The following is a 22,987-nucleotide window of genomic DNA, read 5'->3' as shown; positions in this document are numbered from 1 at the left end:
ATCCTGAATCAAACCATTGGTCCGTCAAGTTCAGGATTGTCTACTCAGATTGTAAGCAGCTCTCCAAGGTCTCAAGCAAGGTCTTTCACAACACCTACTGCCTGGTCCTTTTAACTGGAGATGCTGGGGATGGAACCTGGGAACTTCTGCATGGAAATGAGAGGCTCTTTCACTGAGCTGTCCCTCCCCTCCAACATGCTTGGACTGAAGCAAGAATGTAATGAACACTGTGCCATCTGGGAGGCCTCTGCCTTGGTTTGTACCCATCATGTCAGAAACTTGTGTATAAGAGATTGTTCCACACGATAGCTGGGTTTCATATCTTTGCTATCTGAAAGGTTGAGACAGTTGGATGATGATTTTGGTAGGAAGGGGTGGGTAAGACTGATAACAAAGACAGCACATTCAGCAGGCTCTGTGTACATCCTGGATTCTCCTTTATCTTGGGAACTTTCTTCCTCTTCCTAACTGCCTATCCCTTTGTTGCTTATTGTAACTATAGAAGCAAAATCTGCATTTAATCGGGGCTCAGTCAGGGTATAGTATTAGATGGACCACAGTGATTATTGCTTGCAGCATGCATATGTGAAAAAAAGGGTGAGAATGCAGAAAGGGAATAAGGAAATGAAGGAGGACAACCAGACAACAACTTGGTGAAGAGTTGATTCAGAGAGAGAGAGAGAGGAGTTTTCCTGCTCTTCCAAACATTGCCCAAAAACTTTTCAGCACTGCACAGATGGAAGTTTTTCTTCATGCCTTGGTTATTTCACCCCAGTCAAGGGAGGGGGGAGCTCCCATTTGCTAGTGTTACTAATTACTTCCTCTTCAGCACACTGATTGCCCCCAGCCCTCGGCTCATCTTCGCACAAACAGACCTGATTGCTTCGGGAGAAGAAGGCGGCCGGGGGCGGAGGCTCGCCTGAGCTTCAATCAAAACCGCTTTCGCAAAACATGCAGGGCTTCGCCTCGCTTTCTAAGGAAAATCATCACCAGCCGAGCACACCTGACCTGATACGTGACAGCCTGCAATCGTATACGCATTTGCCCAGGGCGTAAATCCCCTTCAGCAGAATCGGATTTACTTCTGAGTAAAATGCAGAGAACCGGACTACAGTATGCCGAAGGCCTGCAGAAATGTTTCAGGTGGGTGGCCGTGCTGGCCGGCAGTCGAAGAGCAAGATCCAGGTCCAATAGCACCTATTGGACCCGGATTTGCAGCAATGCGTTCGGCAAGGAAATTCGATTTTTGCAAGTGGGTAACTTGCCAGAATAACCGTTTTACTCTCTGCCAGCCGGAGGAAGAAAGAACAACGCAAATCTGAATCCATCAGAAGAGCAAATGGGAAAATATTAAATAATAACAAACTTTCCCCGAAAGTTGGAAAGGGGACTGAGCAGACTTACACGTCCGAGCTTCCGAGGGAACCGTCGGTGCGACAAGCAGGCAGACGATGACCAGGCAGGCCAGGCACGGAAGCCTCATCCTGAAGGGGAGCAGCTGCGGTGGGATACGCGGGCCAGCTAGCGGATCTGTTCGGGGCTCGGGAGGGCAGGGGGCGTTGGCAGGCGCCGCCGAGCTGCGCTTCCCTCTTGACCCGGCGCGGCGGAGGGAGGCGGCGGGCGAATGTTCTGCCAGCCCCAGTCCTCCTCCTGCTGGGGGAGGGAAAGCCGGCCGGCTGGGGGAGGGGGTGGGCTACAGAGCGAGGCAGGACATTGCCAGGAAACGCTCCTGCCAGATAAACAGGATGCAGGGGAAGGGGACCCGGGGCCGCGACCAAGAGGCTGCTGGAACTCCTCGGGGGCTGCCTTCCAGCAGCTGACTGGAAAAGGCGGGACGGGGTGGGGGCACGAGTTTCACTCTGCCCCAACCCCCGAGTTTCACTCTCCCCCCACCCCAGGCTCCTACTTGCCAAGAATCGTTTAGGATGAGAGTTTTCAATTGGATCAAGTTTTAGGGGGCAGCCGTGTTGGTCTGCAGTAGAACAGCAGAATTTGAGAACAGTCTAAAGAGGGGAGCGCTGATTCTAGAAAGCTTGTCCTGAAAATCTAAGGTGCCCCTAGACTCAAATCTAACTGGATCAAGTCATTTCAAAGCACTTTACAATAAAGATGTTACAGCTCTAGCTTTAAGATGGGCCAAAAGGGTAACATACAATGGTTGTTAGTATAAAAACTAAAGATATGCAATAATACATTTTATTAAGTGTATAGAAGTACATGCATTTGAAAGAGAAAGTTGCCTGCAAGTATTACTCAGTTCTATATATTGAAGGCAACTTACAGTGATGTACAAATATATACACTGATACAATAAAAACATTAAACCACACCAAAAATGGTCCCACAATCCCTTCTGTATGTCCTACTAGAGTGGTTGGTGCACAAGGCATTTTGTGTGTCTTTCTGAATCAAGTTCAAGTATGAACTACAGTTCTGAGGCCATCACCAAGTCTACTTAAGGAATTCATTGAAAGATTATCAGTAGTCCTGTTCACAAGTTACACTGGAAAGCATGTGCAATCCATGTACTGTGTACACTTGATTTTTCTTTATATGTGTGTTGAATAATTCTTGCTACATTCAACACCTGTGTAGCAGAACATGTGGTTGAAATTATATATTTATTTGGGTACTGGTCCCTGGTTTTATTTGTAATGTGAAGATATGCCAGCTCTTTCCTACAAACACATATATCTACATTCAGCCAAGATGTATATGCATTCACTCTAACAGAGAGATAGAATTGTGTGGAAACACCCCAGAGGGAGCAAAAGAAATGATGTCATTGCATCAGGAATGCTGATTGCCTACCATCTAACTCACTTAAAAATCTACCCAGCCCCTACAGTCATCTTCCTAGGCCCTGCTTCAGGTGCCCCCATCTTCTGAGATTAGATGAGTGGCAACCCAGAAGGGTCTTCTGGGAGTCTCTTTACACAAGACATCTTACACAGGAACCCTCAAGTGAAAGATCTTACACTTGTTCTCCCATTGTGGATACACATACACTGCTAGAGAGACAGAGTACACTTGAATATGAGACCACACAGAAAGTAAGTCATTTGAACATCCCTGTGTAAGATGTCATGTGTAGAGAGACTCTCATGGCACTGAAACTGGGACTCTCAGAAGGACTTGCCTGTTCTGTTATGTTGCCATCTTCTGCTAGCAAGTAAAGACTATTGTTTCATCCAGTGTTGCCTCAGTAACCCCTCCTACTCTGTTTTTAATGTTTGTTTTAATGCATGTATATTTTTATATAGTATGTGTATTTTAACTTGTCTTTGTTTTACTGATGTGCTTTTGTTAGGTTTTAATGTTTTTTAAGATATGTTTTTATTATGTATGTTGTTACCACATGTGCTGCCTTTCACGAGTTTCTTTAGACACACATGGACTCGCTAACTTGGGTTTGAGACACTCCCCCAGAACCACAACCACTTTGGGGGAATTAAACTCAGTGTTAAGGGAAACCTATTCTTGCTTTCATAGCCAGGCTAGTTTGGAAAACTGACCCACTTGCCAATTAGGGGGGAGCAGAACATGTGATTTAGGGATCTTTCACCTGGATAGTGGGCAGGCATGCTCAAAGTGCCTCTAATAGGCTGCCAGTTACCATGAAATGACCAGATCTTTTCCAAAGCATGGTTTAGAATTTATTGAGGGAAATATAGGGGTATAGCAATTGAAAAGTCATCCAAGCTTAAAAACAGTGCAATTGTTGTGTTCAAAGAGACTTGCATAAGAAAAGTTACATGAGAGCAGAGAGCATAAAAGAGAACCAAACCTCTGAGAGAGAATTCTGCACTTGGGAATGACCACAAGGAAGAGATAGAGATTGAGATTTAAAGAAGAGGGGGAGGGGAGTTTCCAGAAGAAAGGAGTGAACAGAGAAGGAATTTACCTATCCTCAGGCTGCTGAGCTGTGTAGAGTTTGTTGTCTGCTTTGATGGTCCGGAGACTGAGAGAGGAGGACCTTAGGAAGGACTTCTGAATATTCCAAAAAGGTTGGCTGCTTCCAGAAAAGAGAGGAGTGAGCAGCCTCTGAGACAGCAGAGGGGAGTAGGCTGCCTGCTTTGGCTAGCCAAACAGCAATAGTGATAGGAGCCCACACAAAAGAATATTAATGAAATAATTGTAATATCCAGTAATTCACGGTGAGCACGTGTTTCCTGAATCTGAATGAGCTAAGAAGGGTTTTCCCAGAAAGGTAACAAAAGCTGATTGCCTCTAGGCAGAGAAGACAAGAAGCGTTAGCAGGGTGGAGGTTCACCTATGCCTGTAGCAGGTTGATAGGAGACATTCAGACAGGGTTCCTAGAAGTAATCAAGCACATCTGGGTGCTTGATAGTACTCAGATTTTGTGTCCAGGAAGACTTGTCCTTGCAGATGAGATTACATTTATAGGTCTAGGTAGGTGTAAGCCCGTGGCAATGGGTAGGCTTGCAGATGTTCTATCCATAAATCAGTCTCCAGTGCAGTTATGATCACTGAGGAGACCCCTGACCCTTATCTTCTCCAAAGTATGGTGTTGCTAGCTCCTAAAATGGCTGCCACAATGAATTTAGCCAAGATGCAGTCACAGCAGACAGCACACATCTGGGAAGGGAGTCCCTGGTAACAATGTTTTGAATCTCTTAGGTGCCTTGATGAGGGCAGAAAGGCAGCATATAAATTCTACAAATAAATACATTTTATATTGAACATGGGATTGGATTAAAAGTTGGCACATTATATTCATATTGTGGGATTTTAGACTACTAACACAAATACGGAGTGTAACATCATAATAATAACATTCAATTTATATACTGCCCTTCAGGACAACTTAACACCCACTCAGAGCAGTTTACAAAGTATGTCATTATTATCCCTACAACAATCACCCTGAGAGGGGGGTGGGGCTGAGAGAGCTCCTAGAAGCTGTGACTGACCCAAGGTCACCCAGCTGGCTTCAAGCGGAGGAGAGGGGATCAAATCCTGTTCTCCAGATTAGAGTCCTGCGCTCTCAACCACTACACCAAACTTTGCCATTTGCCAGGCAATTTTCTTTTTTTCTCAATGTACACACTTATATAATGGGGAAAAAAACAAAGGCTCTTCTTTTCCCAGGGAGTGGGACACCTCTTTTTCTTTGGGAGTGTGCTACGGTGCTAAGTCTCCTGGCATAAAAAACTGACATCTGAATGGATCAATGGCAAATCATGTGGTCAGCAAACAGTTTTCCAGCCGTGAACATGGTCATATCTACAAACGTCCTGTAGACATGTGCTGAGAACTGCAACTGACAGTGTTGCTCCCTGTGTTTTACAGCTGTACTTCACCCTTTCAAGCTTTTAACCCAAGGCATGTTGGGCACACATGTAAATTCCTGAACTCCGGATTGGCTGCCTGATTCTGGACATAGTGACATCTTTTATTGGAAGAGCAACATCACAGGTCTTGGACTTGTTAATATGCTGCAGCCAAAACATGTGATTTATATACTGCACTTCAGGACAACTTAACAGCCACTCAAAACAGTTTACAAAATGTGTTGTTATTATCCTCACAACAATCACCTTGTGAGTTGGGTGGGGCTGAGAGAGCTCTGAGAAGCTGTGACTGATCCAAGGTCACCCAGCTGGCTTCAAGCAGAGGAGTGAGGAGTCAAACCTGGTTCTCCATTCTTAACCACTACACCAAACTGGCTCTTATACATAATCCTGTGGCACTTTAAAGGCTAACAAATGTATCATAGCACAGAAGCTTAAATCACAATAACTTTGTCAATCTATAGAATGCTGCAATATTATTTGCTATTTTTTATTACACTTTAAGCTGCATATCAGCAAATCTCCAAGTATTGGATAAGGCTTTCTTTGGTAAGTCTTTATTATCCAAATATTCCTGTCATTTAAAGTAAAGCCAGCAAATGGCTCCCTCATAGGTGTCTTCCACACACAGATGGGATTTTGTGGCTTCCCCATTGCAAGTGCAGCTGCAGATGAAGCATAATAGCAAAGGCTTCCACAAAGACAGATTTCCCAGCAGAGTGGGGAAAAAGGGAGAGAGATGTTGGTGGAATGAGCAAAAATTGGGACATAAGGGTGCACTCCCAGTTTTTTTTTCTTTCTCAAAATGTTCCCAAAGGACATTCTCTTCCTCATGCATCTGACGAAGAGAACTTGATTCTCGAAAGCTTATGCTACAGTAAAGTTGGTTAGTCTTAAAGGTGCTATTGGACTCTCTTTGATTTTGCTACTACAGACCAACACGACTAACTCCTCTGGATCTAACATTATAAGAAAACCCCTATTATGATACGAAATAGAGAAAGATAAGACAATATAAAATGTACATGAGGCTTAGTATACCTAAGTTTCATTATTCTGTTAAACCAGTTTTTAGGTTACCAACATTACTCGAATTTTCTTTCAATAGTCTTATTATAGAACTACTTAATATCACTTTTTTCTGTACATTCGTAATTCTATTGTTATTACAATATTTAATAAATGATTGTCATTGGTAAAACATTTGCTTAAGCTTATAGTCTTTTCCAAATGTATTTATACACAGAAAATTTCCATTCATCAGTATCACGACCAGACCACCCTAAGGCATTCTTGGGCATCTGATAATTTAGTTGATTTCCAAGGTTGTGCAACCAAAGCCGAGCAGAAAGTTCCAAGTTCAATCGACAGCTGAAAAGCCAGGCAGCAATGACGTGAAAGATGCTCAACCAGAGAACCTTAGGGTTTGCTGCCAGTTATTTTTATTTTTAAAAAACGTTTTTATATTGCCTTCCCACCCAAATAGGGTCCCGAAGTAGGAGGAACCCCAAGATAGGGTAGATAACGGCCACTGCCCTTGATAAACCAAGGCATGCGTTCAACTAGACTTTAGCTGTTCTTCCTAGGACGCCACGCGCTCGATGCTTAGAACTCCCTGGAATTCTATCTCTGCCTTTCTGGGAACGAAGTCTTGGCGGCGAGCCATCAATCCAAATCTTTCACTTCCCATTGGCCCTTTGCTTCACCCTTCTTCTCTTCAGCCCGCCCCTCGCTCGTTCGGTGGTAACCGTTGGCAACCAACTTAGTTACGCGTCCCTTCGGTGCGCCGTTGTTATTGAGCCGCTCTCCAGTCTGCCCAATGAGCGGTCTTTGCAGTGTCACGTGGAGGAGAAACGGCGACGAGATGGTGTCACGTGACTGGTGAGAAGGCCGGTTCTGGCTCTGTCTGAGTCTGTGGCCGCTTTGGAGCTACTGAAGAGGGGATGTCGCGCGAGTAGGACTTGGAAAGGCTTTATGTGGTGGCGGTGTGGAGATACTGGCTGAAAAGGAGTAGACTTGGCCGTAAGGCTGGCTATGATGTGGGTGGTTCTGGGCCACTGAGGGTGGCCAACGGTAGTTGCTGGCAACGGTCATCGCTAAAAGCTGGGTAAGAGGGCGGCTGCGCTTCAATGCGTGTTTGTTTCTCGGCTGTCAAGGCTGCGTTTGTATATTGGAGACCATGTCGGCGTAGGAATACAGGGAGCAAATTCAATCCGGAGATAATCAAAGCCCTATTTTAGCCTTGGTTACTTTGAAGTAAACGTCGTTGAGTTTAATGAGATTTACTCCATGGTGAGTGGGTGTGGGGTAGCAGCCCGGTGAAGGGAGAAGGGCGCTTTAGCCAATCGCATTTCTGCGTGGAAAGCACCTTTAAAGGGATTTGTGTTTGTCATGTTTATGCCCCCCCTCCAATTTTAATGTAAACATAAAACAGCTTCCAAAAGTGTAAGGTGGCAAAAATCAGTGAAGCAGCCCCGAATGTACTTAGTGATATTATGTGGCATAAGCAGCCATATAGGAAGACTAAGTAGTTTTCAGAATGATTTTAAGGCTAGGATTAAAAATTCGTTGGGAATCTACCTTCTGAAAAAAAAATCCTCCTCTAACTAAATAATATTTTTTAAATATGACTTAACCATGTCCATGCTCTTCAAGTATATAAGCTGGTAGTTATGATTTGCAGTTCCTTACAAATCTTGGAAAATGAGCCCCCAATCCAGCCAAAGCATATGCATCTTAGCTGTATGTTGTGAGACCTAGGTGTCTTCCATGAGGATTATCTGCCCCAAGTTCAAAGCTTTCTGGAAGTAGAGATTCCCCCCCCCCCTGCTTCCCCACAGGGTTGTGCTGTGCTGCACCTCCAAGAGTTTTCCTGGCTTTTCTTTTCCAGAACTACTTTGTTCTGAAGTTTCTTCCTTTCCTACTGTCTTCCACCTTTCCTAGCATTATGGTCTTTACCAGTGACTCTTGACTTCTTATGATGTAACCAAAGTGTGATAGCCTCATTTTCATGCTTTTAGCTTCTAAGGAGAATTCAGATTTGATTTGATCTGATCCAGAACTAGTTTGTTTGTCTTTTTGGTTATCCACGGTATCCATAAAACTCTACTCCAGCATTGCATCTAAGATGAATCAGTTTTCTTCCTGTCAGCTTTCTTTGTTGTCCAGCTTTCACATGCATACATAGTAATGAGGAGTAACATAGTATGAGTTATCTTGATCTTGGTCCCCAGCCTTATCCTTAAGGATCTTTTCTAGTTCCTTGTAGTTCCTTCATGGCTGCCCTTCCAAGTCTCAGTTTCCTTCTGATTTCTTGGTTGCAGTAGTCTCCCTGCCATTGGAGTGGGGATTATTTTTTTTAAAATTGGCACTATATTATCACTATATCGATATACTCTTGTACTGATAGGTGTAGTAGGTTATCTGCTGCCCCTTCCCTTTTAGAGATATAAGTTGCAATGGAAGGTGCTAGAGACTTCTTTGAAAAATGAAAGCTAGGAATTCAGAGAACCAATATAATGATATTTTAGTACCATTAAAACAATGCCTGTTGGCACATGGGAGGGGGTACTTCCAAGAAATGTGGTCATGGAAACTGTGGGGAAAATTGTCATGTGGAAGTCCTGTTGCTACTATGTGTAATCTGCCACTGCACCAACAGTTAGAAAACCACAAAATCCCATCTCTGTGTGGAAGATACACTTGTTATGGTCTTACAACATACAACTAAAATCATGGATTCAGTCTGTCCTGGCACAAATTCTTCTAGTGAAAAATGCATGTTTGTAATTTTAAAATCATACACCCCTCCTCCTTCCTAAAATCTATCTGCTAATCCCACTAAGATCAAGTTCAAGTGTTATTTCTGTCAGCTGTAGATTATAACTGATAAGGAAATGCAGTCACATCCAGAAAAGTAAGCTTGGGCCTAGCGGCTGTATGCTAATGTCACTCATGACTGAGGTTAAATTAGTGGGCACAAAGGGCACAAGAATCCTAGGATCTTGAAAACCCTAGGATCTGGCACTATTGTTACTATCTGGTCCATATGTTTTTGGTTGGGATTATTTATTTGTTTAAAACATTTGTATGCTGTTTCCCTTAAGAATACCTCCTCCAGGCAGTTTTCAAGTAATATGATTGAAGGGATTGTTGGAGAACTGATATTGTTAAAGTAATTTTGAGCTGCTCTTCTATTGTAGTTGTATTGTTTATTTATGTTATTTCTGTTTTGATTTAAATATTGCTGTAAACTGCCCTGAGCTTGAATGAGCTGTATGGCTGCTATACATTAAAAAAAATAAATAACCTGTCTGTTTAGTGCATCATCAAAGTCCATGCAAAATTCCAAATCCATGATAGAAATCCTAATTCATCTCTCACCCTTTAAATGTTTATTTTGCAATCCTAAGAATACTTCTGGGCAGAAAGTTCTGAATAAACCTGCTTAGGGTTGTTCCCATAGACTCAGCAAAACCAATGTATTAAAGTGTTCCCCACGTTTATTTTATACGTTCATAAAAACTAAGAATCTTGTGTTGTCTTGTCACTTTACTTGCAGGTAAAAACATGGATAACTGGCCAAATATAAGCTATAGTACTTCACTTGCAGTTTTTGGTAGTGTAAATGTTATTTCTCAAGCCATAACACTTGTCACAGTAGTAGCTGTGCATCTGGGTGAAAAACTCGGGGTAAGATAATGTTTGGCCAGATCTATAGAAGGAACTCTTTCCTATTGCTGAAGGATAAAGCTTGATCGCAGGTGATTATTAACAGTGACTTTTCTCATTCTTTCAGCCACAAGAGCATCTGAGTTGCTTTGTTGTACAGTATGCAACCTTTGACTGCATCTTCAGGACCTATCTGCATATTGCATCTATGAATCATTTGGTGAACTGAATGGCTCCTGCATCGTGATGTATAGTCTGATGGCCAATTGCTGCAACTGGGTAAAGAGGTGGAGGGAACCTGTTAGGTAAATTTTAAAAAAAGTCTAGAATAGTCTCATTTGCAATATTTTGGTCTTCAAGAAAGGTTGTGTTATACACAGAGGACACCCTTAAACCTTTCTTGTAATGATTCTTACACAGAGGACAAGCAAAAGGCTTAGAAATGTAATGGGAAATACTTTTGTCCTTTCTATTCTCTTGGACATAGATTCAATTTTTGCTGGAGTTCTATAGTTACTGGCTGAGAAAGGTATAAAAATACCTTTTAGTTTTTTTTCAGAGAATCTCTGTCTCCTAGCTGTAGTGAAGACCTGTGCCAAGCAAGGAGGCAGTGGCCAGCCTATGCTTAAAGTTTTGATTGATCTCTGACTGTGTAGCAGGTGTGACTTTTCTGGAGATTTTTTTTGTTAAATGCAGTTAATTGTTAATCATCCTAAGAGTTCAGAGTAACTTGAAACAAGTGATTTTTTTGTAAGTCATTCTGACCTGCCAAATAGTAGAGTGTACATTTTTAAATAAAACCACAATTAAAAATCTAGTCTACTTAATTAATACTGTGACAAAACAGCAAAGCTGCAATAAACATGTTGCAGAGGAGCTGAAGGGTTGAAATGGAAACTGTGATGCACGAGTTACGAACTTGCATAGATACAGCTTTTCAGACACATTTGAGTGAAGAGCTTTATGAAATTTTGTGCCACCTCTGCTTGGGAGGGAGGAGAGTGGTATTGTTATGGCTTATAAGCTTAGGATGTGTATGTCCCATTTCTGGCTCTCAAATTTATGGAAGTCTAATGAACAGATATCCAGCTTTGCAAAGAAGAGTTGACAGAAATTGCTAACATTACAAATAATTTGGTTCCTGCATGTTGATTTAAAATTATTTTTCAAAATTCGAAAAATACTGTAACTTCAGAACCCACACAACTCTTCTGGAATCATAACATTTAAGTAAAGCGAAAAGGGGTGGGGATTGTTCACCTTAAGGGAGCAGATCCTCTACCTTCAAAAAAAGGGCAGGTATGCATAGGTGATTTACGTTGCTGCCACTGTTCTGTGTATTCTGATTAGCTAATAACGACAAACTTTTGACCCAAGTGCAACCTGACCAGAACTGCTGATATCCGGAGATGAAGATCTCATTCCCTCTTCCCTCCATCAGAATCCAACAGATTAAATTTGATCTAAGGCTGAGCACACATACCAGCTGTACCGCCAGAAAACATGTTAAGGAACAAATGGCCTTGGAGAATGCAAACTCAAGAGTGCCCTTCCTAATGAGTGTAACCAGCAATTAGCATGAAGAGAATATTGAAACTCTTTTTTTAAATTCTCTGTCCTGAGATTCCTTAATGTTACTGGTTTAAAATACTACACAGAAAAGGCTTTAGTGTGGGGGTTCTTCTTAGCACCTTGGTACATGTTCGAAGTGGAAAATAAAACAAAATAAAACTTTGCTGCTTCCTTCTCTTCCATTCAGCCTCCAGAGCTTAATTTAGACCTAGTTTTAATAACTTAACACAATAATTGGGTTAATTGTCTTTCCACATGACCAAGTAACCATAACCAGCCAGTATACCCTATAAAGCCAGAATCAAACAAGTCAGGAATTATAGTCTCTTTGTCAAATAGCATTTTTGTAAAGATAGACTTACATGTTATTAGTTTACTGCAGCAAAAAAAAAAAAGCACGCTAGGGTATTCTGACATCTTAAGAGTAATAGTATTTATTCTAATATAAACTTTTGAGAGCTAGAACCAGAAAACGTGTGAGAATAAAAATTTCTTAAGGTGCCACTAGAGTCTTGTTTGTCAGGGAAGTTAATTGCCTTGTGGATGATAACCGAACCCTGCACAAAGATTAGCTTAGACTCTGGGTAAGTAGGAGACTTTTTTTTTTTAATATAGCACTTTTTCACTTTATCTAATAGCTTACATAAAAGTAATAATGAAGGGCCTACAGAAAGTTGGAATAGGGAAAGAATAAACAAGAGTAGGAAGAAAACAGCAGGGGCAGAAAGGGTAACGACTAATGGGAAGGGTCAGGTAGGGGAACTATAAGAATAGGGAGGAACCTTGCATTGTTTGTATCTAGAACAGTTTGTCTCTGCAACACTGCTTGTTGTCTCTTAAAACATGAATGGTCCGTATGCCAAGCAGGAAGAATTTTAGAAATAGAAAACTGGAACAGTTCAAATTATGCTGTTTCAGTTGGGTGTGAAAGATACATGGAAAAAGTGCCATTTGGAAAAACAGAGCAGGGAACTTCTGGCAAAGGTTCTATATAGGGGAAATGTATTTGCCCTGTAGCGAGCTTGTACAATGTAGTTTGAGGTGAGGCAGAGTAAGTTGGGTAGGTTATTTGTATCTCTGTAGAAGTCCTTACAAATAAGTGCTCTATTAGAACAACATTTTTTCCAATTTAAGTTACTGTTATACTGGAGACAATGTGGTAAAGAAACATTTAATGGTGTGCTTTTTCATCCTTACATGTTATGAATTACAGTCTTGCCTATTTCTATATATATAAAAGGATGTGTATTCTAACAAATACATTAGGTATTCAGTTACTCCTTGTATATTACTGGTACAAATATTACCGGCCCAATGTAGGATGTTGTTTGGGGTAGAATTAGTTTTAACTCAACTACGATTATCTTAATATATTTTCAGTGAACTCCTAAGGAGAGTTACTCCAGTCCAAAGCCATTGAAATCAATGGGCTTAGTCTAGAGTAACTCTGTTTAGGAGTTCACTGTTTGACCACTAAGTATGAAGACTTAGAGATGACACTTCCCAACAATACTTTCTAAGTGTTTCTGAAATGAAATATTCAGGTTAGGAAAAAGTCTGAAAATACTGTTTTTGTTTTTATACAATTCAAAGGAAGGTGACATTAATCATGGTGGGTCTTGATAATGCTGGGAAAACTGCAACAGTAAAAGGAATCCAAGGAGGTAAGCTGCATCTTTATTCCAGACTATCTCATCAGGTATTTAAGAGGACTTCTTTAAGGTCCTGGATAGTATTACTGGGGGGGGGGGGGGTACAGACAGCCTACATGTAGAGGTTGGAGTGCTAGACTAGGGAGATTTGTGTAACATGATGTGAAGGCCTGGCGGGGAGGGGGGGAGTTTTTTCCCCCCTGAGGCCTTTTCTTGCCTTTTTCCAATGAAAAAATTGGAAATTTGAGGGAGTACTGAAAAAAAACTCCTGTGAAATATTTTCTCTTTTAGAATGAGTGAAATGCTTTTAAAGACAAGGTGGACATGCTGTAGACATATACAGCTCTTAAATCAAAGATGCATTTCTGCGCCTAGAAAGTGTGAAAGAGTAGAGAAGCTTGTTTTAATTCATGCAAACCTTAAGAGTTGCATGTGGACAAAAAATGAAAGCTCAGAATTAGAAGTTTCAGAAACTTGAGGTGCTGATACTTTTATTTTTAAGTGTGACTAAGTTTGTACATAATTAAAATGCTATAATGTGTATAATGATAATACTCTACTGAATTGTTCAGTGCTTTAATATTATAAAGTTCATCTACATATAAAAAATATGACGCTTTTTCTGACCAAAAATATATTTTGTGTTATTTGTCACAAAAGCTTGTGTTTTCTGTTTAACTCCTATTTTTCTGCTTTAGAGTACATCAGCTTGTGGTTCTCTCTCAAGTATTGGGTATATTTGCAATTTTGCTTGTAGAAAATCAAGGCATTGATAACTTAAATTTGTAAAATATTGCAATTTTATATGCTAAGTAAGTTGTAAAGGATGTGTTTTATGTTTTTAAAGTAGTAAAATCAGTTTAGGCTTAATGGGACATTAAGTATTGCATATATTTCAATTTCCCGCCAAATTTTTGTTTTTTCTGAAAAAAAGAAACTTTTCCTCCTGTGGCTTCAAAATTTCCAGAAATTTTATATCTATACCCTCACACCTGGGAAGCAGCTTTATGACCACACCTAATAAAAGTCTTTTTGAAAATAGGCTCTTCCTGAATGACCTTGTGACCTTCACATGATGTCTTTGTCCAAATCACTTCACAGAGTTGTTGTGAGGGGAAAAATGGAGAAGAGAATCTCTAATGCCACTCTGAATCCAAAGAAATGTGTGAGACAAAACTGTAATAATCTTCCTGTTTTTCTGAAAAGGGAGAGGCAATTCCATGCACACATCCTTAATACAATTTTGCCTGTGACAGCACAGAGTGGTAAATCTATTTTTGGGCTCAGAGTTTATTTATGCACATGCAAAGAGCCTTTGAATCAAGACTATTGTGCCTATCATTATGGAGGGAAACACAATTTGATAAGAAGTTAGCATATCATGTGTTTATCCTTTATGCTGTAAAATGGAAAACTTAGTTGCTTTTGTGAAGTCTGAGCAATTGAAGACATAAAATTATTTGAACTATAGCAAAGATATAAGATATCATTTTGGGGTAATGATGCATTTCACTTTTTAACATGGAATAGAAAGTCGATGGTTTCCTCCTCGGTCTGTGCTGAAACTCCTGTCTGTTGAAACACAGTAATGATCATGTATCAGTAAGTTTTACATCAAAATCAATGGTTTAGGTATAACCTCTCTGATGACATTGACTTGGGATATAATTAAGAAAAAAAATCAAACAAAAAGATTGTGTATGGTGTGTATAACAAAGTGTGATTCTAATGAATCTTTTATATCTCTATTTGTAATTAAATAGGTACCTGCCATTTACCAGATCTCTCATATCCCTTCAATCCTAAAATCTGTCTTGACAAAAATTTTCTTCTGCCAGTTATTGTAAAACAGTATGCATGCAACCAGGCTCTGTATTGGATTAAACTGTTATGTTTTGAACTAATGGTAAAAATTCTGAACTGTCTTTTTAAGTGCTGGGAATCTTGCAGTGCAATCCTGAGGGGTGGGGTGGTGGGGACATCCAGACACTCGTGTGACTTTTGCAGAATTAATCTGCTTCCTAAGAATTTTTTGTAGGGAGATATACCAACGGGCAAACCCAATCAGGGACATGTAGCAGAGGAAGCCCTCCAGTCTCCATAGAAACATCAGCATCCACAAATCACACAACAACAGCTGATAACAGCTCTGTGAGTGGTACACAAAGGCACAGCCAATCTCTGGCCATTAATACCACACACCCCTCCTCAGAGAGCTCGTGGACAGCATGGGAAGATCCTGCAACTACGGTACCCCAACAAACGTGCTTGGTTTGAGAGGCCCCCTTCCCAGCCAGAAGGGAACACCCACCCCATTGGCAGAGCTGATGCCTGCCCCATCATTGATGAGGGCTAGACTACCTGCGAAAGGACCACCTACTCATAAACATCCCTTCTCTGAGCTACACAACTCCTTTCCCAGAAAAGTAAAAACAAAAAAGCGAAGGGACCAAAAGGACATAGACCAGGCTTGAACCCACAGCCCCTAACACTCAGGACCAGCACCCTAACCCCAGGCCAGGAGAACAGGGTCATGAGACATGGCAGCAGGCACCAGACATGCTGCTGTAGCTGTGATGTCATCACTGGCCACGGGGGTGCGGTGTAGAGAATATCATGGGTCATGAGAATATATATAGCTGTGTCTCAGTAGAAAGGCACCAGGATAGTATGGATGGGGCACCTGGTTCAGACTCTACATGGACAGAAAGGAGAGACACGCTAAAGCCCCAGGTCTGAACTTTTGGACTTTTGCAAGCAGTAAAATGGGGAACAAAATGGCCCAGCCAATTTGGTGCCTTAGAGATCTATAATTTTGGCTGAGACGTTGCTCTACAATCCCCCCTCTTCTGCACCTGTGGCAGTAGCACTCTAGTATCTGTGTTAGATGCCATCATGGCTAACAATCTTCATGGCTAATTGGGCACCAGGAGTGCTGTGACAGAGTGTGGGAGCAGCCTCATACCATCTCAGGCAGCCCACCAAGGTGCACTCAGGATCCAGCAGCATGTGCGAGTGGGGGAGGGTTTGTATACCTGAGTTTGGGTTCAGTCTCCAAGGTGACACTAGACCACAGCTCTATTGTGCTGCAGAGTAAACATGTGGTCCAGTGGCACCTAGAAAACCTACAGCACAACCACCCCTGAGCCTAGAGCCCATCCTTTGGCTGTGTGAAGTGTCAGCCTATGAGGAAGTGACAGATGGGAAGGAGGAGTTGGAGCGGGGAGTGGAGCGGAGCGGAGCTAGTGTCATCTGCACACATGCAAACAGATGGGGAGAGAGTTTGTGGAACAACTCTGAAATGGCCATGCACCCAGGTCTCCTGGTTAGATTGCCACCAGAGACATGTACCGCTTAGACAAAGGGCATACCCTTGGCATCAGCTGCAGCCAAGTCTGGAAGCCTGCCCCATTGTTAAACATGGGTCATGATGCCTGGAGGGCCAGGCACATGCTGCTCTCCCCTAACACACCACTGGCCGTGGTTGTGGAACTTTTTAAAAAAAGCTCCTGGTATGTTCCCATATAATGAGAAGTTCAAAAAGGATGTGGACAAAATCGAGAGGGTGCAGAGGAGAGTGACGAGGATGATCAGGGGTCTGGAGACTGAGCCCTACGAGGAAAGGCTGAGGGCCTTGGGAATGTTTAGTTTGGAGAAGAGGAGATTGAGGGGGGACATGATTGCTCGCTTTAAGTATTTGAAAGGCTGTCATTTGGAGGAGGGTAGGGAGCTGTTCCAGTTGGCAGCAGAGGGTGGGACCCGAAACAATGGGCTTAAATTACATGCACAAAGGTACCGGCTGGATATTAGGAAGAAATTTTTCATAGAGTAGTTCAAAAGTGGAATCAGCTGCCTAGGGAGGTGGTGAGCTCCCCTTCACTGACAGTTTTCAAGAAGAGGCTGGATGAATATTTGTCAGAGATGCTTTAGGCTGATCCTGCACTGGGCAGGGGGTTGGACTAGATGGTCTGTATGGCCCCTTCCAACTCTATGATTCTATGATTCTAAGTTCAGAAATACTTGGTTGTGGAGGCCACTGTTGTAGGGATAGCACCTGGCTTCTTGTGAGGGGAATGGGGGAGGCAGAAGTGGATGGTTGAGCTTGGGTGGGTGAATCCTTTGTTCTTGCTCTTTGCCCCTTTGAACCGAGCCTCCAGCGATAGAGTACCTGTTAGGGGTCTGCGAGATCCACTGGGCCATTTGGGCATGGCTGTGTAGATAAGGGGGTGGTTGACTTTTCCGTTTGCATGGATGCCTAAGGGGTACACCATCTTTTTCATGGCATAACTTCCTGTAGCTGTTTGAGGGCAGCCTGGAGCAGCCTAGGAAGCCAACTAACATCCAGTCCACCTCCCACTCCCACATCGGTGCAGGGGTTTATGCCTGAGGTCTGTTGGCTGCTGTGCAGTAGTACTGACATCCAGGACTGATGGAGTGCTTCTGGGGAGCTGCGCCAGAGCAACTCAGGAATGCATTAATGGTAGTGCAAGATATATCGACATCTCTCTGAGTGCTCCTCTCCCCCTTTAGGATTATGCTGTTAATGAGGCACTGAAAAAAAGATTGTTATTGGAAAATCTAATCTAGGAGTTATTCAGATGCCAAAAATCTTTACCAATTTGCCTCATTATCTTCAGAATATTTTATTTTTAATATTGCATATAATCTTAGTATGGCCAATATAGTTATTAAAACTTATCTTAGAATGGTCAGTACTAACTTCTTAACCAATGTATGGTGGTATGACAAGATGACATCTTAAATAATTTTGTATTAAAGAAGTAATGAGTCAGATTATAATTCATAAAAAGTCAGGCTATATATTTGTGTGTGTGTTCAGCACTTATTTTTAAAAAGTTATTTTAAAATGCCACAGCTAAAAATTCTTATATACAAGCCAAGTTTTGCAATCTTCATTGAAATATAAATGAATATGAGATCAGTATTTAGCAGGGCTACAGAGAATACTACTCGGGTCTCTTCAATGGGTCTTACTCCCAGGAAAGTGTTCTTAAGATTGCACTTTAAGTTGTATAATGTTTGGGACCTATGTGGAATTGGGAGATGGGGCTGATGTGGAGGTTGGGGTTTTCAATGCTGTTTAAAAAGAGACAGCATCCTGTGTAGTTTGACCAGTGTGATCTCTACCTCAACCTCCATCTGATTGAGAGGCCCTAAAGTGATTTCTGAAAGCAGCCATTCTAGCTGAGGCTTGAGGTAAATCGGGGGAGGGAGGACAGTAACTTTTATTAGCTTTCTTAGATGGGATAACGTTAATCAGTAAAGAGACTTGAACATATATACAAGTAAAATACACAGCCTTTGCTGGGCTCAGAAAGGTATAACATTTCAGTCGACAAGGCAGGAGTTCAGAGAGCAGTAACCAATCAAGCTTTGATTCCTGAAATGGATATTTGGCTTTTCCCCAACTGTAGGAATCTCAAAGCATAAATGTGAGTGGATTCTGGAAATTCCGGCAATTTAGCCTGCTGTCCCTGAAAGCCAGTCTCTGAGACAACACCTCTCCTTTTTTTAACCTGTTTTATCATAAAAGCCAGGTTCTGAGACATGCAATTCTCTTGTGATTTTGTGCCATCTGCTCCTCTGGAAGCACAAACCTTATCTCAAGCCCTGACAATTCTGGGTGTCAGATCACCACTGCAACCTAAAGTTTGCATATGACATCTTGAACTTAGTGGCTGTTAGCCTATAAATTCTGTTACAGAGTTTAAAAGGACTAAGAGGAAGGGGAGGGGGTCAGCCCTTAAAAGAAATGCTCTGTAAAACTAATAGCACAGAGTTAATTTGTGGCTAGGATATGAACTCTGTTGCAAAGACAGCTGCTGTATCTCCTGTCTTGTTTAGCAGCAGTAACACCACTACCATCACACAGAAGAAGGATGACTTTTGTCTTTGTTGGGAACGTCTGGTCTTTCCTATTGCAGCTGAGTGAATGCTGAAGAGAGGCAGTTGGCTGTGCTTGATGGTGAGGGCAGTGGTAAGAGACACTTCTTCCAAGCAGGGGACGGGGGGGGGGGGAGGGGGGAGCAAAGAAACCTGACCTGCAGATGAAGCAACAGTTCTTTGACAGTCTTCCAGAAAACTTTCAATAGTATTGGAATCACTCTGGGCGCACATAATACAGTAGATTGTGAGTGGTTTTATATCAAGGCTACTGTCCAATCGCAGCAGATTTCACTCACCCATCCAGATTCCCCCTTCTTGCTTTAGAATCCTGCATTTTAAACCACAGTAAACATACATTCAAAACCCCACCTCAATTAGCCCAGGGGAAATGCACAAACTTTTTACATGGTACAATATAATGTAAGGGATTATGTGAACATTTTCCAAAGCTGAAGTACGCAGCAAACAGGAGTACAGGGGATCGGTAAATGTCAAAACGTGGCAAACTTCATAAGGCTTGTGTTGTATTGCTTATTTTGTTGTGAAAAGTGTTCAAAATAAAAAGCAGAAAATGAGGGGAGAAAGTGGCAGTACTTTTGCCCATCTGTCACAGCTGGGTAACTAGAAAACTTTCAAGGTGCTGCTGGTGCTGGAAGCAGCAATTGAGCTCTGTTCACTCTGATCTTATATCCTAGCAAGAAATTAGCTTTGTGTTAAAAGTTTTGCAGGGCATTCCTTTTAAGAGCAGACTACCTCTTTCCCTCCTATTTTTTCTAAACTGTGTAACAGAATGTATAGGTTGAGGGCCACCAGAGCTCTAGGCACCATAAGCAAACTTTAGGTCACAATGGCAACCTGGTGCAGTAATATTCAAGGCCTGCTCTAAGCTCTTTTAAGAATATGAGCAGGCTGATTTTTCCTCTTCATCCCTTTCCTTTTACCAACACTCAACAGTTCTTAGTATTCTGGAGCCTTTTTAGTCTTCATCAGCCTGGTTTTAGAGGCTTTTTTCTTTTTTTGGTTAATTTAATTTAATTTGGTTAAATTATAAATATTTTTCTGAGCATCTGGGGATCCCTCAAATAGACAGACAGTAGTATGTGTGTTATGGTTATGATAATGTTAACAGGCAGCTTTTGAATAAATATATGATGAGAAGCCAATTTTGTATATTTACACAAATAGATACAGTTATATTTCACAAGAGAACTTTGATTAAATTGTAGTAGTAGTTAGATCATCATAGTAGTTATTCTTTAATCTTTATCTTTTTTATGTGGCCTGTTTTTACTTTATCCACTCAGGGCCCATCCAATTTACTGTTAGGTGTAGCTATGATAGAATGATGGACAATATATTGTAATAATAAATTTGTAGCCCTACCATATAGGTTTTGATCCAATAGCAGTGAGCAGAACTCCATTGCAAAGATGACTTTCCTGTTGCAGCTTCCCGAACCCTTCAGAAGGCTGCTCCTGGCATTTGAAATTGTCTCCAGAATGGTGTAGTGTTTGGCAGGAGATGAGATGGGAGACTGAGTAGAAATGTTCCTCTTTCCTGCTTTGCAAACAGAAGTGCCTTTAGTGATCAATGGTGCAGTCAATGATGATGTATCATGGAAGCAGGACTATTTTTTAACTTTCTTTGGATACAAGTTATTTGATGAACTGCAGTGTCTCATAATTTTTTTCAGAATCTCCTGAGGATGTGGCTCCAACAGTTGGCTTTTCTAAAATTGACCTTAAACAAGGACGTTTTGAAGTCACAATCTTTGACTTGGGAGGTGGAAAGCGAATTCGGGGTATCTGGAAGAATTACTATGCTGAATCCTATGGGGTGATATTTGTTGTGGATTCCAGCGATCTGGACAGAATGGAAGAGACAAAAGAGACCATGTCAGAACTTTTAAAGCATCCGAAGATATCGGGGAAACCTGTATTAGTGTAAGTAATATATATTATTAAATACTGATCTATGTATTCATAAATACTTTTTCATTAAAATTTAGATTTTGTAGAACATCTTTCTTTCTAGACTGTCTTTGAAGCTGACTTTTTTTTTACAAGAATAACGTATCAATGAAATTAAAGTACATTGTGTTATTACTGAAGTTAATTGGAAATGATGGAATCATTCTTACAGAATGGCTTTCTGTGGAAGCTCTACTGAAATGAATATGACATCCACCTTCTGTGCTTATCTTCTTGCATTACTTTTAGTAGCATTGTTCTTATGAAACATTGAACACTTCATAAGAATAGCATAAGTATATTGTTGCTGATTTGTTAGTATTAATGATATGCATCATTGACACAAGAGGGTGCAAGTGAAGCATTTTCAGAAGGACCAGTTTCTCAGAACTGAAATTGTAGTCCAACTGGTTTTACAACAGTTAGGCATGTATACTGATCTAATCCTATTACCAGGAAATGTGCATAGAATAGTACTTGCATTTTATTTAAAAAAATTACTTCATTTATACCCCATGGGGACTCACATTGGCTGACATATTCCTTCTCTCCTCCATTTTATCCTCACAACAGCCCTATGAGGTAGCTTAGGCTGAGAGGGTGTAACTGGCCCAAGGTCACCCAGTGAGCTTCCATGGCAAAATAACAATTTGATCCTGGTTCTCTCAGATCCTAGTCCGATAGTGTAACTACACCAAGTTGGCTCTCAATATGCTCATTAAAGTCCCATTGATTTCAGTGAAAGATGTTTATGTATCTCCTTATAGTAAATTTTTATCCTGCCTGTCCTCCAAGGATCATAGGTGGTGCATATAGTTCTTCCTTCCCAATTTTATCCTCTTATCTGTATACACGTCTTTCTCCTTCCTATTCAAACCAAAGTAGCAACTGTAGCAGAACTGTGCCTAGCGTTGTGGCAGGTTACCTGCAAGGGGTGGGAGATGTCTCTCTAGGAATCATATATGTCTAGGAATCCCCAGAAACTCTATGGTAAACCTACCCTATGTCCTCTACCCTGCAGATTCCTGCTGGCTGGCAACCTAATTATGTCCCTGTGTTTTCAATCTGTTGATTAGTGTAATATAACACTTAATATGTTATATGTATTTTTGAGAAACATAGAAATATGCTTTAAGCGAGTTCATATATATACATTTCTAGCAGATAAAAGTGTTACCATGTCAATTTCCTTAATTACTATAAGTTCAGGATGAAGAGTCTTTTACGATAACAGAACAGTTTTTGTTTGGAATGATTGTACTCTACCTGCCAGCTGTCAGTTTTATTTCTTAAGAGATTTATTGTGCTACAGCTCTTTTAAAAATAGATTGTTCTTTTGATCTTGTTGTCTAAGCTGTGTATATAAAATGGTTAGGAATGAAACAGAAGAAGTTATGCTTTTAGGCTATTTCTTATACTAACTTCCTTATAGCTGATTGTAACGTAAGGATGAATGATTCTGTGGGAGAATATATAACCTATTTTGACTGATAGCACACTGTCCAGAATTATATTTTATTACCTTAATTGAATACTGTGGAGGAAAGCATCCACAGAGGAGTTCAAGATCAGCCACAATAGATTGCTTCAAGCCTATGCCTTGCGGTCTGCCCAAGTCCTTCTCTCCCAGCTGAATGACAGGGAATGGGACTGATGACGGAGGCGATGAAGAACCATCGACACCAGTGAGTCCCTCAGCATTCCCCTGATGCTGAGCCAGGCGATGTTAATGGCACCATCCAGGCCAAGCTGTGGTCCCCATCTAGATGAAGACATGTAGAGACCAGCCTAGTGCATGATACTGTGCCCGAAGATCGAGACAGAATTGTGCCAATCTGCAGGGACTGCCAAGAGAGTATATATTAGTGAGAGGGCCCCAAACCCAGCCAAATGTAGGCCC

At 41.4% G+C, this 22,987-nt stretch overlaps 2 protein-coding genes across 5 annotated transcripts in view; one reads left to right on the top strand and one right to left on the bottom strand.

The window, feature by feature from the left end:
- Positions 1-1,660, bottom strand: part of PROS1 (protein S) — a 46,544-nt gene extending 44,884 nt beyond the window's left edge. The window contains exon 1 of the mRNA XM_054973507.1: positions 1,405-1,660. Coding sequence (XP_054829482.1) covers positions 1,405-1,483 — 79 coding nt within the window. The 5' untranslated portion in view covers positions 1,484-1,660. The remainder of the gene's footprint in view (positions 1-1,404) is intronic.
- A 5,549-nt stretch (positions 1,661-7,209) lies between these two features.
- Positions 7,210-22,987, top strand: part of ARL13B (ADP ribosylation factor like GTPase 13B) — a 63,553-nt gene continuing 47,775 nt past the window's right edge. For 3 of the 4 annotated variants that reach the window (XM_054973619.1, XM_054973617.1, XM_054973618.1), the window contains exons 1-4: positions 7,210-7,422; positions 10,114-10,291; positions 13,152-13,222; positions 20,811-21,060. In XM_054973619.1, the coding sequence (XP_054829594.1) occupies positions 10,233-10,291; positions 13,152-13,222; positions 20,811-21,060 (380 nt within the window). In that variant the 5' untranslated portion in view covers positions 7,210-7,422; positions 10,114-10,232. The remainder of the gene's footprint in view (positions 7,423-10,113; positions 10,292-13,151; positions 13,223-20,810; positions 21,061-22,987) is intronic. The other variant, XM_054973620.1, reaches the window with a different exon arrangement.

This window comes from Eublepharis macularius, chromosome 3, assembly GCF_028583425.1.
Source record: "Eublepharis macularius isolate TG4126 chromosome 3, MPM_Emac_v1.0, whole genome shotgun sequence".
NCBI classification, from domain to species: domain Eukaryota; kingdom Metazoa; phylum Chordata; class Lepidosauria; order Squamata; family Eublepharidae; genus Eublepharis; species Eublepharis macularius.
Note: the sequence above shows the minus strand (reverse complement) of the source record. Positions and strands in the feature narration are given on the sequence as shown.